This window comes from Heterodontus francisci, chromosome 2 (assembly GCF_036365525.1).
Source record: "Heterodontus francisci isolate sHetFra1 chromosome 2, sHetFra1.hap1, whole genome shotgun sequence".
Lineage (NCBI taxonomy): Eukaryota > Metazoa > Chordata > Chondrichthyes > Heterodontiformes > Heterodontidae > Heterodontus > Heterodontus francisci.
The window spans coordinates 14,891,771-14,909,782 of NC_090372.1; the positions used below are offsets into that span (position 1 = coordinate 14,891,771).

The 18,012-nt window shown below is 38.0% G+C and overlaps 1 protein-coding gene across 4 annotated transcripts in view; it reads right to left on the reverse strand.

Annotated features, from left to right (window-relative positions):
- Positions 1 to 1,137: 1,137 nt before the first annotated feature.
- The window catches only part of prpf4bb (pre-mRNA processing factor 4Bb), a 66,731-nt gene continuing 49,856 nt past the window's right edge, over positions 1,138 to 18,012 (reverse strand). The window contains exons 10-18 of one of the 4 annotated variants that reach the window (XM_068054569.1): positions 15,199 to 15,336; positions 12,777 to 12,930; positions 11,507 to 11,621; positions 10,465 to 10,616; positions 9,079 to 9,165; positions 4,591 to 5,337; positions 2,828 to 4,078; positions 2,415 to 2,507; positions 1,138 to 1,620 (exon numbers count right to left, since the gene is read on the reverse strand). In XM_068054569.1, the coding sequence (XP_067910670.1) occupies positions 5,134 to 5,337; positions 9,079 to 9,165; positions 10,465 to 10,616; positions 11,507 to 11,621; positions 12,777 to 12,930; positions 15,199 to 15,336 (850 nt within the window). In that variant the 3' untranslated portion in view covers positions 1,138 to 1,620; positions 2,415 to 2,507; positions 2,828 to 4,078; positions 4,591 to 5,133. Of the gene's footprint in view, positions 1,621 to 2,347; positions 2,508 to 2,827; positions 5,338 to 9,078; positions 9,166 to 10,464; positions 10,617 to 11,506; positions 11,622 to 12,776; positions 12,931 to 15,198; positions 15,337 to 18,012 lie in introns of all 4 variants that reach the window. The other 3 variants (XM_068054589.1, XM_068054559.1, XM_068054580.1) reach the window with 3 other exon arrangements.

The window sequence follows — 18,012 nt, forward strand, 5'->3', positions numbered from 1 at the left end:
ATTTTTCCAGGCACACTGTTCAAAATGGAAACTGGTGCCAACATTTATTACCACCACTTATTAGCGAAAATAACAGGGGCAAAAAAAAGTTGGAGGTAACCTTTTGAATTAGCTGGAAATTGGTTGGGTCGTAGGAGAGTCTGTAGTCCGAATGGCAAGATGTAACAAAGTGGTAGTACCAAGCATCAACGTTTCACATTTATTAATGATTTGGATAATAATGGAGAGTTGCGTATCCAAGTTTGCAGGTGGTATTAAGAAAAGAGGGACACTAAGTAGTGTAGATGGGAGAAGAGGGACATAGATAAAATGAGTGGGCAAAATTATTGTAAAGAGAGTTCAACGGGGGCAAATATGAGGTCATCCACTTTGGATCCAAGGAAGGTAAAGTTGGAGTTTTTTCCTAAATGGTGAGAAACTAGGAACTGTAGAGGAGCAAGGAATTTGGAGGTCATGTAAACAAATTAAAATTAGTTGTATACAGCCTTGGTCAGACCCCAGCTGGAATACTACATTCAGCTTTGGGCATCACTCTTCAGTAAGGATACATTGGCCTTGAAGGGGGTTTGTAGCAGATTCACCAGAACCATACTGTGGGTTACAAGGTAAAATTATGAGACTGCATAAACTTGGTTTGCATTCCCTTGACTACAGAGCGATCTGATCAAGAAGTTTACATTTTTTTTAAATAAAAGGCTTTGATAGGGCAGATATAGAGAAACTATTTCCTCTGGTAGGGGAATCAAGAACAAGGGATCATAAAATTAGAGCTAAGCCATTCAGGAGAGAGATCAGGAAGCACGACTTCACACAAAATAATGTTAGAAATCTGGAACTCGCTCCCACAAAAAGACAGTTGATGCTTTCAACACAGATCTTTTTGTTAGTTAAGTGCATCAAGGGATATGAAGCACAGGTGGGTAACTGGAAGTTGAGGTGCAGATAAGTCATTATTCGACTGAATGGAGGAGCAGGCCCAAAGGGCTGAATGGCTTACTCTCCTTTTTCTAATGTTAACATTGACAGGAGGAGAAAAATGAATATGCTTTGTAAATGTGCCAATGGGGAAGTTTTCTTCAGCTATGACTTACAAATTGATCTTCACTCAGTGATGAATTCTTAAAAGGAAACAACCACTTTGATACTAAATTCTTTTAATGAAAGAGATTCAATTAAAGCAATTAACAAAATATTTTAAATGTTGCCAAAGTATTAAATTTACAATGTTGCAGCCAGACAATACAAAATGCACACATTACTGTGGTTTCAACACCTAGAAATGAGTATTCTAGTCTACCATCAAGATGTCTTATTGAGTTTAAGATATTTTATTAAGTTTATGGGACTTCTTAGTTTTTCAGAATGATCAGCACCCAAGATTGGTAAAACAGGTGAATTCTTGCACATTATATACACATATTTGCAACTTAAAGCTGAAATATTTCAACAAACAGCAATACAATTATACTCTTACGTATAACCGTATTGAAAAATGTCTGAAACCACCATCTTCACTTTCATTCAATACTGAAGAACTCTTTGCTCTCAGTAACTGGTGTTGAAGCTAAGATAATGAATCATCATTCGCAGGTGTAGGCATTTTACATTTGTGGTCCCTACCTATGAAATAAAACACAGGATAAGAAAATAGTAGAACATGATGCAAATATGAAACAAGCTTACTTATGAATTACCTCTCAACCTGCAACATAGCCTATTTATAAACTGTTTAATTAGATTCCCTGCACCAAAAATGCTATTACAGTACAGTGTAATATTTAACTAGGCTAATGGGAAATGGGAGCCAAAACTGGATATTGCCTACTATAATAGTAGTTAGGACATTCAGAATGATAACTGAGGTGTGGTTTATATGCTATATCAATTTCAATGTATATTAAAGTTTTCACATATAGCCTAAACAGAACCTGCAAAAATAATATAACTAGTGAAGTCACAATCATACGAAAACAAAAGTCTTAATATAACCAAAATTTATCACCAGAAACTGTATTGCAGGTTTCAAGCTGGGCTTACAGAATTATAGCTTTTTAAAAAACCTTACTACACTTGCAGCAAATCAAATCCTTCACTATAAAGACAACATCCAACAAAAAGTGGGATTATTTTGGTTTCTGAAATCACAAAATAGTCTTTGGTAAAGATCAAGTGTTGGGCTCCTTGATATTACGTAACAACTATAGGTCAAACTTTCACTACCTTTCCTTAAATGAACTGCCCAAAAGCCAAAATCAATTTAAAATCGGCAGGGTTCACTTAAACCTGTAACCAATTTGTTAATCTTTCACTAGAAGAGTAGCAATAAAAGTAAAATACTGGTCCTTGCCAGTGAAGGTCTTTAAAGACACCATTTTAATCGAAAAATCACAAGCAAACAGTGATGTTCTAGTTACTTAAAGTCACTGTAAGTGTTGTCTTTATGGAACAGAAACCTTAATTCAGTCTTCATTTTCTTGCAATATGCATCGTCTCCCATCAGGGTGCACCTAAGAGACAGAGAACAAGTAAAACACCTTGATCCCTTAAGTTTTGCTGTGCTTTTCTTTTTTTAAAAAAAGCCTGTGAAAAAATTTTGCATAACAATAAGGAATTTAATAATTTTGAGTAAACATCTCAAGTCTGAAGCTCTCAAACTTAATTTACAAACTTTAAATATATCACAATTCAACTGGAGCAAAGCAAAGAATCCTTAGAAGTGTCAGCTATTCAAAGAAAAGTGTTTTATTTTCTTTAAAGATAACAGTTGCAAGAAATGCACTTTTCATCTGGTATGAAATGCTTATCTAGGCATGCCGTCAGAAATGACCTTGTGGAGAAGGTGAAGGAGAAGGTGTCTCATTCAAAGTAGGCCCATGGAATAGGCGGCGTGGCCTGTTGCCTCCCAGCATAGCAACATAACGTGCTTTCCTTTCTCTCTCAGCACCATCGAAGGGAAGTAAGAAAACAGTACAAAACATTAGTCATTTTGCAGTAACAGAGTAACTGGATTAGACTTCCAAACAGCTTTGTGAATTGTGGTGACCTTTAACTGGCATTACTCTGGGACACTCAGTTCCAATAAATAACATCACCTTTTAAAAGGTACTTTGCACAGTAAGCTAGAACATTAACTAAACTGATGTTGAAAAGAGACACTGGGAAACTGATCAACTACTCCTTTGCATAAATCATTTTTACCAGTTTTTATTTTTTTTTGAAATAGTAAGTGAAAGGCTTACAGCAACTAAAGGCAATTTACGTTGAGTGCATTGATCTGTGACTTGATAATCTTACTTTTTTTTACTTTGTACAAAAGGTTGTTGGATAAAAATGTCACATTTACATAGAAAATGACGCTCGTTAAACATTTCATACCAAGACAATTGGGATAATAAAATAAAATAAAAAACAGATCAGATCAGCAAGTCACCACTGTAGTTTTATAGTTGTACAGAGACTTGACTGCACCTTTGGACCACTGTGAAACAGCTATAATAATGCTTGTTCAAAATGAACACTTTATTCACCAATGTATCTATAAATGCATACCAAAATCCTCCAGTATTCTGCATGGGTAACTTTAGATGCAGGAAGAATGTGCTGCTGTCTGACAAAATGCCCCAACTTACCTTTATATATAAGCAAAGGCATTGTGCAATTATTTTAGCTCCTTCACTGGCCATTTGTGTGTCTGCAGGCCTTAGTACAACACTAAGCTCTGATCAGTTAGTCTTTGAATGTTACTTTTCTTTGTTGATTTATTTCAAGAGGAGGATATCAAAAACATTTGTGCCATTTTATGCATGGATTGCCCCATAGGTGCAACGGCTTACTGAATCAAAAAAAATTATGCAAACAGAAACTGGAGGGTTAACAGATCCTTTTTCAGTCTGAAATCAACTGTTAACTTGTGCCAGTGAAGGGGCTAAGTGCAGAACTACAATTCAAAGTCATCACAACTCATCTTAAACAAAAGGAAACTAAAAGCCAAATTAAACGTACAAAAGAAAAAAGGTAAAGAAGCAATTACCGCTTTAAAAAGCAGCTTCTTTGCTCAAGAGTGGAAGGTTATGTATGCCTGTATTGAGAGACAACATGATCACAAATAATGAAACCAATGCACATAACGTAGCAAAGGACATTCTTACTGTAAAACAATTTTAGTTTTAATTTTTAAAAATTCAGGAAGTGTCATTTTAGCCATCTACAAAGAAATATAAAATCCCAATCTTTTTCCATTTTAATGACTAAATGAAACTGCTTCTGTTTATTAATGGACTATAGGTACAGATTTACTAAGAAACAGAATTTTATGGCATCGACAAATTTCTACCACAATTCTATAACAACGTCAAATGGTGATAAACAGTACACTGAAGGTGCTATACTCATCAAGCTTCCCTGCACTGAAGTCTATAAATTGGCATAGTTTCAGCAGTACATTAGCAAATTCACAAGCTAGTTAATATCTTATCACATTCGCCAGCATGCAAGGCATTCTGCCATGATGCTAATACTTCTCATTCATGAGTTGTGCCTATCTGTGACAATGAATGCTAATAGACCAGTAATGTTGATGGTTTAGCTTACCTTCAGTGTACTGAAAGTGGTACACAACCTGCTTTAAATGATGTGACCATCCCTGCGAGCAGGCACAGGTAGGGACAGACCCCTTCGGCACTGAGTACACCAAGGGCATGCTGGCCTGCGCACACACACCTAGGAAAATGTGAATATAAACATCATTTTACCTCGGCCATTGTTACAGAGACAAGGATGGGCTAAGCCTGCACAAAAACAAAGATGTATTTTGCAGAGTTTCAGCCAAAATTCTTCTCCAAAAACACCACTGTTTACAAGATCTTAAAATAACTTTTTTTTAAATTAACAGTTTGTGTGCAGTCTTAGCAGTTAAAACAATTCAACAAAACTACAGTGAAAGTATGAAGAAAACATTTGGAAAAAACAAATCAATATATTTACAGTGACTCATATTCCTACTAGAAGTAACATTTCTCTTAACTTAACTTCATGCATATTTCACGGTAAACATTGTGTTTCACATATACTAAAATACTTTTCTCTGACTTTTCCAGTCTTTGTTTAATTGCTCAAACCCGTTAAATCCTCCGATTAAATCTTCTCCTGAATGAATGGGTGCTGCAGTGCCTGGTTAATGCTGACACGTTTGGCTGGGTCTAACATAAGAATCTGCTCGAGCAAGTCCTTGAGCTGGTGAACTTTTTTACGCTGGTCTTCTGGCAAACGCTGACAACCAATCATGTCCGACAACATGTCCTTAGTAGAATTAATAGTGCTCATAACAGTGACTTTCTCCTAAAACAAAAACAAAAAAGAAATCAGCCTTTGTCTGGGTGCATCCTGCGCTTCATTATTCTAGGTGCGCAAAACATCCAGAGCTCTATGTACTCAGTAGTGTTACAGTGACATGCATTTTTCAAAGCATTGTACCCAAAGACAAGACAATCCTAAAGCTGTGTATAATTAATGATTAAGCCTGCAAAGTTGTAAAACATTTAAACTTCAACTGTCCTAAATCAAAAATAATTGCAAACTTTGCTGCAAATAATCACCCACAGAAAAAAAGTATAATGAGGCACCATAGCTGAAGTACAACGGAGCAGAACACATAGTGAACGTAAATTTCGACACGCTTAAATTTCTGTGGGCTGTAAGTCTCAATTATAGCACTGCAAAGACACTGTAGCTCAAATACCAATCCATACTCATACACTCTACCAGGTTTGCTTCACAGAACTGCAGTGAACTAATGGCTCATTGCCAGTGTGTTCCAATTAAAATATTTTTGCTGTGTTCTATGCTTTCAGAGCATTAGACACAAACATATTTTGTTAGATTATAGGAAAACGTGTTAGTTTCCTTTGCAGACCATACCACCTGCACAGTATTCCATAGGTTTCTTCTGCTTACAATATGTTAAAATGTACAAACACAGTTTCATTATCTGAATGATGCCCATGAGACATCACAAGATCTATATACTCAGACTATTGTCCCATTTATCATTTACGCCACAATAAAGCAATAGGTATATCTAAAAATAGTAAAGGATGTTTGTAATTTGTGTTTTATGTCCTTATTGTTGTAAATCATAGGCCTCAGAATCTGATCTAATTTGAAACAAAACATGAATGCATAAACAATGGAACTTAACATGTAACCAAACCATGACGCAATCATACAGTGCAGAAGGTATGATCTGCAAACAATATAGATACCATATTTTCCATAATAAAGTACCATTCTGGTCTAAGTGGAAGCACTCTCATCTTATTTCAAGCTCCATCCAGAGCTTCAGCACACAATCTAAATTAACACTACAGTGCAGTACTTGGGGACGGGGTGGGGCTTTTCCATCGCTGGAGGTAGTTTTTTTTGAATGAGATGTTAAACTGAGACTCCACCTGGGCAGCACAGTGGTTAGCACCACAGCCTCACAGCTCCAGTGACCTGGGTTCAGTTCTGGGTACTGCCTGTGCGGAGTTTTCAAGTTCTCCCTGTGACCGCGTGGGTTTCCGCCGGGTGCTCCGGTTTCCTCCCACAGCCAAAGACTTGCAGGTTCATAGGTAAATTGGCCATTATAAATTGCCCCTAGTATAGGTAGGTGGTAGAAGTAGTCAGGGAAGGTGGGGATGTGGTAGGGAATATGGGATTAATGCAGGATTAGTATAAATGGGTGGTTGATGGTCAGCACAGACTCGGTGGGCCAAAGGGCCTGTTTCAGTGCTGTATCTCTCTATGACTCAAGCAAATGTAAGATCTATTTGAAAGGAAGGCAATTCTCCTGGCAAGCATTTAACCCCCACCACCCCAACCCCTTCCCCCTGCCACTTCCCCCTCCCAACTAACATCACCCAATACAGAATTATTTGTCATGTTATTGCTGTTTATGGGAGCATGTTGTGTGTAAATTGGCTGCTGTATTTGTCTACATAATAACAATATTTCATAAGGCAATGAATTAGCTGTTAAGTAATTTGGGCCTTCAAAGATGAGAACAGTGCTATAAAGATACAAATTCTTACTTTTAACATTCTTCTGGGGCTTTGAAAGTAAATAAGAACTAGTGGAATATTCAGAAGTGTATTGCTTTGAGTTTTCTTTACACCTTCGGAGGTGTTATTGTCTATACATTCATGTTCCGTTTCAAATTATGCCAGATTCTTGGACCTATGCAATGACAATAAGAACTTAAAACATATATTACAAATATCCATTGCTTTCTTTAGATACACCCAACATCTGTTCTTCAGACTTCTGAAAGGCATTTTTATTCAGAACATTTTATGGGGTCAAAGGACTGAAAACAATTAATATTTCAAATTGTCAGTGAAATTTAAATACTTCAAAACAATCATTGCGTCTTCAAATGTTTGAAGACAATGCAAGTTTTTGTACAAATTTATGGTACTTGAGCCTGGATTTATGGATTAAACTGTAGAAAATTGCAGAGCGTACCATATATGCCAGAGAATTGTAATGATTATAAGTCAATAGCATTACTCAACTTCAATATAACATGTCTTAATTAAAACAGGCTGTAGAAGCAGTATTATATTTCCTCCCACTAAATCTGGTCTCTATGCTATTGCTACTACACCCTCAAACCAATTCTCAAACATTTCCACCTGCAACATCATCCCTTAGAGATTGTTGGTAACCGCTACCTGTTCTGCTGTTACTTTTACCCTCCTAGAGGCCACAGTTGCTAGCCAGAAACACTACTCTCCCAAAGCAACTACAAACACTATCAGCTGAAGCAAAAACCTCCAAATTCAATTTTCATAGTTGGTGAAAACTTGGCACATCAATACAGAACATTTTAAAACCCTACTAAGCACAGTGTATACAGAATGCATTTCGCAGTTCATTATATTTGGACAAAGAGGGAAGGTTTCTGACTCAGAAATCAGACTATGAATTACGTTCAGCAGCTGCGATTTCTGTAATACTTAGTTCAGAGATAGCAATTCATGAGACACATAAAGGGAAACAAAATTTACTCTTTGTTCATTAAGGAGCCAAGATATTTTTTTCTGGTCTTTTTTGCTGGTGGTGGGAGCACACTGGAATTTCCCATTTAAAATCCTTTTTAGCCGATTGCTCAGGTTAAGCTAACTTGACAAAGAGCAATATTTGTGTTTCATTCTATTTATCGCAATGTCTTTACCAAACAAAATATTCAATTTTTAATAATGATAAAATAGGATATCTTCCATTTTCAATATATTTACTATTGCGTACATCACACTTACAATTATGATTGTTCACGAGGTTGAACAGAAAAGAAACTCCAAGATAATGCAGCGCTAAATAAAATATTGCCCGCAACCCCCAAGTTACTTGTGCCAGCTGGAATGCCCAGAAGAAGCTTTACTGACTCAGCAGAGATAACCTGGACTGTTTTCACATACTTCCAAGTGGTCATCATAAACTGACATTTCTAGAGATTGAGAATGGATCAACTACCCATCCACAATTGCCAGAGAATGGAAAGGGATATAAAAGAGGTGGCAAAGTATAACAAAAAAAATGTCCTATCTAATTATTCCTTCTCTAGTCTCCATGGTCTTCACACACCACCCAACTCGCTACAAAGTGCAATCGAGGTGCAAGAGGCGGCAAGGACAACTGTCGCTCATGTTTGTTGTTCTTTCCCGTGAGCAGTCAATTGTTCTTTATTATATATCACATCTTTGTACACCACCACAGATGCTGAATTTAAGAGTGGCATTCAACACAACAGTCAAGGTATCCTCTCATTTCAACTAAAAGGACTGCATGGGATTATCAACATAAAGGAAATACACTGATCTGAATGTCATGATGTGTGTTTTTTTTAATAAAAAGCAGCAAGTTGTTTTGTGCTGCAGTCGAAAGAGGGTATAGAGGGTATAATTTGAAAGCTGAAACAGACAATGCAAAATACTTTTAAATTCAAGGTTTCCCAACTGTTTGCCTTCAAAGATCAGTCTTGTAGTGTGAAAATATTAAGGACTATAATCTAAAAGACATTAAAAGCTGTAGTGCACTAACCCTTTCCGTCACTTTATCTACTTCAATGTACATGAAGTTCAGATTCTGATCAAAGTGCTGGTCCTTGAAGACGCCTTTTCTGATCATCTGAAAAGAATCAAATATTTTTCACACATTTGTACAAATACACAAGAAGTCAACCAGAGATAAATTCTAGCACTCAACAGAATCTGATCTTTTACTGATCAAAGAAGAATACGACTGAGTTTCCATCGTGCAAAAACATAGCATTTTTGGATGGCAAAGGAGAAAGTGGAAGAAAATAAATAACTACAGCCAATAGCTAATAACATAAACTATCCCATAGAAAAGAAGGATTCAAATATTGACATTGTACCCAAGCTATTAAAATCTGACAAAATATACAATTTATACACAGGGAGGTGTTACTAAAAGTTTGTTTCTCTGATAGCGACTTTATAATTTTCATAAAGATACAACATCCACAGAATGGAACTTTATTTTATTTAAAACAAAAAATACCTGAAAAGACTTGCTGAGCTGCAGTGGACCTCAAGAACTAGTGAAGAATACAACAAACAGGAAAATGCTAATGTACCGACCTTGGGTCTGGCCTTCCATACTCAGTGGATGTAGTTCAACCTCCACAAATAATTCAGAATTCCACACATGCAGAGTCTTGTGCACCAGCATCCAAGTACCAATAAAGCTTATAGTGTTAACAAAGAACCGGTAAGACAGTTGGCTTTTAAACAATAAAAATAAAGATAGAGATGATTTTAGCCAGTCCAACTGTTTAAGTGTTATCTATGCTGGGTTAAAATCCTGGAACCTCCTCCCCAACAGTACTGTGCGTGTACCTATACCACATGGACTCCAGCAGTTCAAGACAGCAGTTCACCACCACCTTCCCAAAGGAAATTAGGGATGGACAACAAATGCTGGCCTTGCCACCACACCGACACCCAATGAAGGAATTTTTAAAATCCCACTACAGTGCAAGAGTACTTCTTTTTCTGTTTTTTAAAAAAAAGCCGAAGCTGAATCGCCCAAAGCTACGCTGCAGATTTTGCATCGGCTGACACAAAATGCTAGGTATAACTGACTCATGAAGTACAGCTGTGATACAGTGTATACACAGAGAGTGTGCATCAATTTCTTGTCACCATGGCTTAACGCTGTAAGAGGAAAACTAAACACTTACCCAGCTTAAGAATGATTACTTTCCCCAAAATTATTCCACCATAAAAATTTCTATTTTAAAATTTGGTTTTCCTTAGTAACATGTCGTGATAAGAAACTAGAGAATTCATTCTCAAAGCATCGCTGTTACATGCAAACGATGAATTAACTGTAAAACACTTGCAAATTAAAGTTCTCATTACCCAATGGATAGAAACCAAATTCTAAGATTAGTTTTCCTACCTTATTTGGCATTTTGCCCTTTAAGTCCATCATGAGTTTCAGCATATGGTTATTAGTTTTGCCAGGAAATAGGATTTTTCCTGTGTATAGCTCATAAAGTGTGCAACCAACAGACCACAAGTCTATGGCATAATCATAAACCTTTCCAATAACTGTAAAAGATAAACAGAAATCATTGGGGTAAGACACAAAAAGGACGCAAGGTAGATCCAGAGGGAGGAAAAAAATAAAAGAAATTAACTCAAGACTGCTTCCTTAACGTGGCTACAGATCAGCAACAAACTGCGTTTATATAGCTCTTAAATGTAGTAAAATGCCCCAAAGCACTGGAAAAACCCTTGTGGCAAGTCAAGAAAAAAATCTGGCAGGTCAAAAAAAAACTTTATTAGTTCGGTGGGGAGGACAATCTATAAATAATAAAGCAGCACAATGGAATTCCAACACCACAGCATGCAAGCATGCATCTATAATTGACCCACGCTACGTTTCTGAACTCAGATATGCAGTGGCGCAGTGGTTAGCACCGCAGCCTCACAGCTCCAGGGACCCGGGTTCGATTCTGGGTACTGTCTGTGCGGAGTTTGCAAGTTCTCCCTGTATCTGCGTGGGTTTTCTCCGGGTGCTCCGGTTTCCTCCCACATCCAAAGACTTGCAGGTGATAGGTAAAATTGGCTGTTATAAATTGCCCCTAGTGTAGGTAGGTGATAGGGAATATGGGATTACTGTAGGGTTAGTATAAATGGGTGGTTGTTGGTCGGCACAGACACGGTGGGCCGAAGGGCCTGTTTCAGTGCTGTATCTCTAAAAAAAAGTCTGCTTGAATCACTCAGGTAGCTCCTATGGTCAGCTATAAAACAGCACCGGAACAGGCTTTGGGGGGGGGGGGGGCAGTCTCCAGCTTAATCGCTTGGTCAGAATATATGTAGATCATCAGGAGGCTCAAGAGGATGAAAAATGTGGAGGAAATCTAATTACCATAAAGCAAAACTAAATGTGCAAATTTTCAGCTGCTTCAGATGTTCGGTAAACAGTTAAAACTTACTGATTTCAGGGGCTCGGTAAAATCTGCTGACGAGGTATGGCGTTATATCATTATCAGCCACATGTGAAGCTGACCCAAAGTCGCAAAGTTTCAGGATGGTTTTGGATTCATTTACCTGTTAAGAAGAAATCATCGGCAATGAGTTCCTGAGGGTCTACATGGAAAATTCACATGCAATTTTTACAGCAAAAATTATAACACTTTTTAAGTAGCATTTTCAGTACTAAATAATGACTGCAGATGCTAATCGATTCCAGTAATGCTAATTTCACATAATACATAGTTTTAGTGATTATGGCATTTATATCGTTCCTTTTCATGCCTAAAACAATGAATTACTTTTGAAATCTTAGATGTTTGCTTTAGTTTCATGAGAAGTATAAATCTGCATCTCCAATTGTTACTAATCTCAAGAACATCTAATCAACTAATGGTCAACTTAAACTGGTGGCTTACAGCCAAGGAGCTATCTGCTTCAGATATTAAATAAGGACTTAAAACTTACTGATTTCAGGGGTTCAGCAAAATCTGATGAGGAATGGTGTTAAGATTATCAACCACATATGAAGCTGAGTCAAAGTCTCAGTAAACAAAATGTTTACATCTTGCCAAACATTCACAAAAGACTATTCAGTGCATGAATTGCTTAACAGCAAGTTGCCCCAAGAATCTGAATCTCTGAAAATTGATACTTGCATACAGGCTCCTCAGATTTTAGATACGACGCCTTAGTGGGGAAATATGTTGTTTAAATACTCCTATGTATAGCATTATGAATAGGTCTCAACTGCCCCCCAATAAAAGCACCATACGTCCTAATGTGCGATGCACTAAAGGCAACACTGCCATCATGCAAATGAACTAAAAGCCCACCAGTGCAATTTAGGAAAAATGCTGTGAATCCAAGAGAAATAACTACGTGTTTATTTTTGTAAACTCAAATTCACATACCGTGTACACTTAACTCCTCCCATTTTTCTCCTTGTAAAGGACTATTACAACCTTAATCTAGCCATTCTGCTATCCTCCGTTCCCCCCTTTCCATCCCCTCCTTTTGCTTTCTTTCAAGAAAATATCTACTGGCCAATCCAAGAACTTACAAAACTCAACTGACAAGAAAGGAGTGCTCTACCAATGCATGCTATGAATGATTAAAAAGTAGTGGAAAAAAAATTATGGAGATTTGCACCCATCAAAAATCAGAATACCATAAACTTTTCATGCAAACCACTATTTTAAGCTTATATTACTGACAAAAGTTGTAATTTACCAGAATATTGTCAGGTTTGATGTCAGCATGCAGGATGTTACATCTCTTCAACAGCTTCAGAGCCAGAAAAAGCTGTTGACTGTATGATCTTACAGCCTTTATATGAAGGCCGACATCTTTCCCATATTTTTTCAATACTTCACGCAAGTTCATACTGTGCAAAAAGGGAACAAAATGTTTTAGTACCCAAATTGTATAAATGTACATAATGAAATGCAGCACACAACTCATTTTACACAAAATTTTAAATACAAGGGGAATTAAATTATATCTTTATAACTTGTTTCAACTTAAGACAAAATGCTTGGTCCATATCTTTTAAAATATATTGAGTGATGCTCAACTGAAGCCAAAATACTTCATAATCACCCCTATTATGGTTTTTCAGTTCCACTCGAAACCCAAAATAGCCTTAAATCCGACTTCAGATGGAAGAAGTTACAAAGAAGTTCCATAATGCCAACACTTACAGGGGTGCTCAAGTGCAAGTTGTGCTGTGAGACTACAAGAATTCCATTTTAATCTCTCCTACAGTAAAGGCAGTTTCCTTCCATTTTCACAATAGCTTTGTTACATTTACCCCAGTATTGGTCAACATCCTGTTTTTAAACTGATCAACTTCCTCATCCATCATGAATCCTCAGCTTCCTTCAACTGGTAGTGAAAGGTGAAGGGAAAGTACATCAACTCTTCCAACAGGATGGAGCTGGATTTGCTATATTTTTAAATGCTTTATACCATGGATTTAGCAAATCATATACGCTTAGTCAGACATCTATGTTAATATCCTCAGTGGGTGCTGCCTCTCATATCCTACCCTCTGAAATTACTCGTCAAGACCAGGATGATAAAACTACTTCCTGGTAAGTTATTTAAATAGAAAGCATCCTCCACTTACCACAAGGATAACCTCTAGTTACCACTAAGGAGATCACGAAACAATGCTCCTGAAAGAGATTATGAGCCAGAATGTTACAACTCTAGTGTGGTCCCTCTGCTCTCCCTACTACGCTAACAAGTTTGTACTGAGGATGAATGAAAATAAAGTTTACCAGTCAAAAGGAATCCCTCAAGACTGGGGTTTATGGTACAAAGCTATTGTGAAGATGTCTAGGTGGCAGCACCAAAATCAACTCTGTAATGTGAAAAATCAAGAGCAGAAATTCCATGCTGGCCAATACTGAAATGCTTTGTGCTGAACCTTGACAACCATTTAAGCATTAATTACATAGTGCTGAAACATTGGTGTCAAGAGATAGACGGCAAAGTCTGGTTCAAGAAAAGGTCACCGGTGAGCAGTGGTCCACCCACAGACATTTGCAGCAGCTTTAGATCATGTGTATACATAGTACTATTTCTCAGGAATTCAAGACTGAACCTCTGAGTTGACAGTTTAAGACTGAGGGAAGATATTCTGTTTTGTTGGGCTCTCAGGAAGGAAATGTTGGCCAAGACACTAGGAGAACTCTTCTTTAAAAAAGTTCCTAGGAATCGCTTATCCCCACGTTGTCAAAAGTATAATTCTTAACAGTAAACTATTAAGGGCAGCACAGTGGTTAGCACCGCAGCCTCACAGCTCCAGCGACCCGGGTTCAATTCTGGATGCTGCCTGTGTGGAGTTTGCAAGTTCTCCGTGTCTGCGTGGGTTTTTGCTAGGTACCCTGGTTTCCTCCCACCACCAAAAGACTTGCAGGTTGATAGGTAAATTGGCCATTATAAATTGCCCCTAGTATAGGTAGGTGGTAGGAGAATATAGGGACAGGTGGGGATGTGGTAGGAATATGGGATTAGTGTAGGATTAGTATCAATGGGTGGTTGATGGTCGGCACAGACTCGGTGGGCCGAAGGGCCTATTTCAGTGCCGTATCTCTAAATAAATAAAAAAATAATAAAAAATAAACTACAGAGATGTAGCTTACTTTTGGCATGGGGAAAAAGACTGATTCCCACGTGAATTTTTTTTTTAATGCAGCACAGAATTGACACTGATGTTAACCTTCAAAACATCCTAAATAGGGTGCCGTTTACCCGATTCTCCCTACTGATACCCTTTGCTTACCCCATGTAATATAAAAGTTGTCAATGCAGTTGCATGATTACTAATAGCCACTTACCTATGAAGTTTCTCCAATAATAGTGATTAATTTATTTGCCTACGTTCCTTTACAGAACTCCTCTGCACAACATTGCAAACATCCATTTCAAAGACTCTGCGTTGCAGCCACAGAGATGACATTAGCCAGAGGATCCCTCCAGATTACAAGACGAGCAAACAGAAATCCCTAATCAGGCTGATCACAGTAGTTTGTTTGCTTCTCCCCCCTCCAAGTTTCTGTTACATATTAACCAAGTATTGGTAGTGGTATTAAAGGGTGGGTGAGAAACGGAAATATATTTACAGGGTAATATAGTAGCCAGTTACCTCAGAGGTTCAAAGACCAAGCAGAGATGTTGTTTGTGGTAGAAGTGCCTGAAGAGTCTCAGGCAGTGGAACTTATCATCAGGGTCTGCATCATTTAGCTTCTTCAGGAACTCTAGCTCCTTCAAACCAGTCTTCTGCCTATCAACACAAACATCAGCCTTAATTTTATTCAAAAGAAAACTGAACTGCAATGAAATAAATTGTATTGTATGACTAAGGAGCAAAAATACACATCAGTTGGGGGTATATGTGCTACAATTTACTGCAGCTCCCTTAGGTTGGGAAGGGGGCAGAAATCAGCCAGGGCGGCTGCTGGAAGTGCACACGTGGATGTTGGGCGAGGAGAGCATGGGACTGAACTGTGAAGTTCCTCACAACTAATATCCAGCCAACACACATATCAGAGTCCACATATGAAAATGACCATTTGTACAATTTTTGTACTTTTCAAAATCTTTTACCAGATGGTCTACTATTGGATTTGCTAGTGCACAGCAACAAATAATCACGGTAGGAATTCAGAATACTTCTATGCTCAACTTGCGCATAGAAAGTCCAGGGATAAAACTTCTTTGATGAAGTAACAAAAAGACTGTTGATGAAGGTCGTGCAGTAATGTTGTATAAGTGAACTTTCAAAAGGTACTTGATAAAGAACCACAATTCAGACTTATTCAGAAAATAGAAGCACGTGGTATTAAAGGAGCGGTGGCAAACTGGAACATAGGGACAGGAGATAATTTAGCCCCTCGAGCCTTTACTGCCATTCAATGAGATCATGGCTGAATGGCTGATCTAACTCCATATACCTGCCGTTGCCCCATATCTCTCAACTCCTTTGGCTAACAAAAATCATCTATCTCAAGTTTTAAAGTTAATAATTGATCTAGCATAAATTGCTGTTTGCTGAAGAGTTCCAAACTTTGGCACCCTTTGCATGACATTTACTAATGTCATTCCGGAAAGGTCTGGCTCTAATTTTTAGACTACGCCCCTTGTCCTAGACTCCCCAACAAGCAGAACTAGTTTCTCCTAATCTACCTATTTGTTCCTTTTAATATCCCAAACTTTGATCAAGTCATCCTGTAACCTTCTAGATTCCAGGGAATATAACCCTAGTTTGTATAATCTCTCCTTGCAGCTTAACCCTTGGAGCCCAGGTAACCCTCTAGCAAATCTACACTGCACTCCCTACAAGGCCAATATATCCCTCCTAAGGTGCACTGCCCAGGACTGCTCACGGTGTTCCAGGTGTAGACTTTGTAGATGAAGCATTACTTCTGAGCCCCTGTATTCTATTCCTCTTGATATAAAGGCCAGAATTCCACTCGTTTTGTAAAATATTACTTTCAGTACTTGTTCATGACATTTTAACAATCTATGTACCTGGACTCCCCCAAGTTTCTTTGGACTTCCACTGTTTCTAACTCTTCACCATTTACAAAGTACCCTTCTTTATCCTTTTTATGTCCAAAGTGGATGACCTCACATTTACCTATTTTGAAATCCATTTGCCAGAGTTTTGCCCACTCAATCTATTATCTTTGTAATTTGACGCTTCCATCTACACTGTTTACCATACTGCCTATCTTGGGGTCATCGACAAATCTGGATATGTGGCTTTCTATCCCATCATCGAAGTCGTTAATGAATACAATATATAGTTGAAGCCCCAACACAGATCCTTGCAGGACACCACTAGTCACACCCTGCCAATAGGAGTACCTGCCTATTTTCCCTGCTAAGACTTGAATCAGATTCAAAAGTTGAGGTTTGCGGAGGAGAAAAGACCAACAGGTTACCAGAGATTGTCTTATCAATGGAAGTCCAGGTCGAATGTGCTCAGGGGAAGTGAGTGAAGAGGATATTGGTTTTGAGCGATCCAACCTATTGCAACTGGGAGGAGTTTGGGACTTTTAACTACAAAGATACCAATTCAATGAGAACACGAAGTATAAATGTGGTGTAGGGTTTTCAAGTGTTTTAATAAGTTAATGGGAAATACCTTTCTCTGTAATTTTGTGTTTTAGCTACCAAGTACTGTTTAGTTAATGTCAATTTTTAGTTTAATGTCGATTTTTAGTTTAGTTGTTCTAGTAAAAGTCTTAAAACCTGAAATCTTGCATAATGATTTAACTGGTCTAGCCAGTTCATATTTCTTGTTTTTAAGTTAACGGTCTCAGCTGAAGTTGTAACGCATGCGGAACCTTTACAAATCACTGATTGGACCCGAGCTGCAGTACTGTGTACAATTCGGAGCACTACACGCTAGGAAGGTTGTCAAGGCCTTGGAGAGGGTACAGAGGTGATTTACCAGGATGATACCAGGGATGAGGGACTTCAGTGATGTGGAGACATTGGAGAAGCTGGTATTGTTCTTCGAGTAGAGGGGGTTAAGGGGAAACCTAATTAAGGTATTAAAAATGAGGGGTTTTGATAAAGCAAGTAGGGAGAAACTGTTTCCACCAGCAAGTAGGTCAGTAATCAGAAGTCATAGATTTAAAATAATTGCCAAAAGAACTAGTGGGGAAAACAGGAGAATTTTTTTTCAGAGGGTCAAGATCTGGATCACACATGAAAAGGGTGGTGGAATCAGATTCCATAGGAACTTTCAAAAAACAACTGGGCATGTACTAGAAGAGGACAAATTTGCACGGTTATGGGGAAAAAGTTGGAGCGTGGGACTAAACTGCAATGCTTTCAAATAGCTGGCACAAGCAGGACAGGCCAAATGGCCTCGTTCTGTGCTATAAGATTCTTTTATGACCTACATACAAAGTAAACAGTACATTTCCTTATCATTGTTAGTCACCCA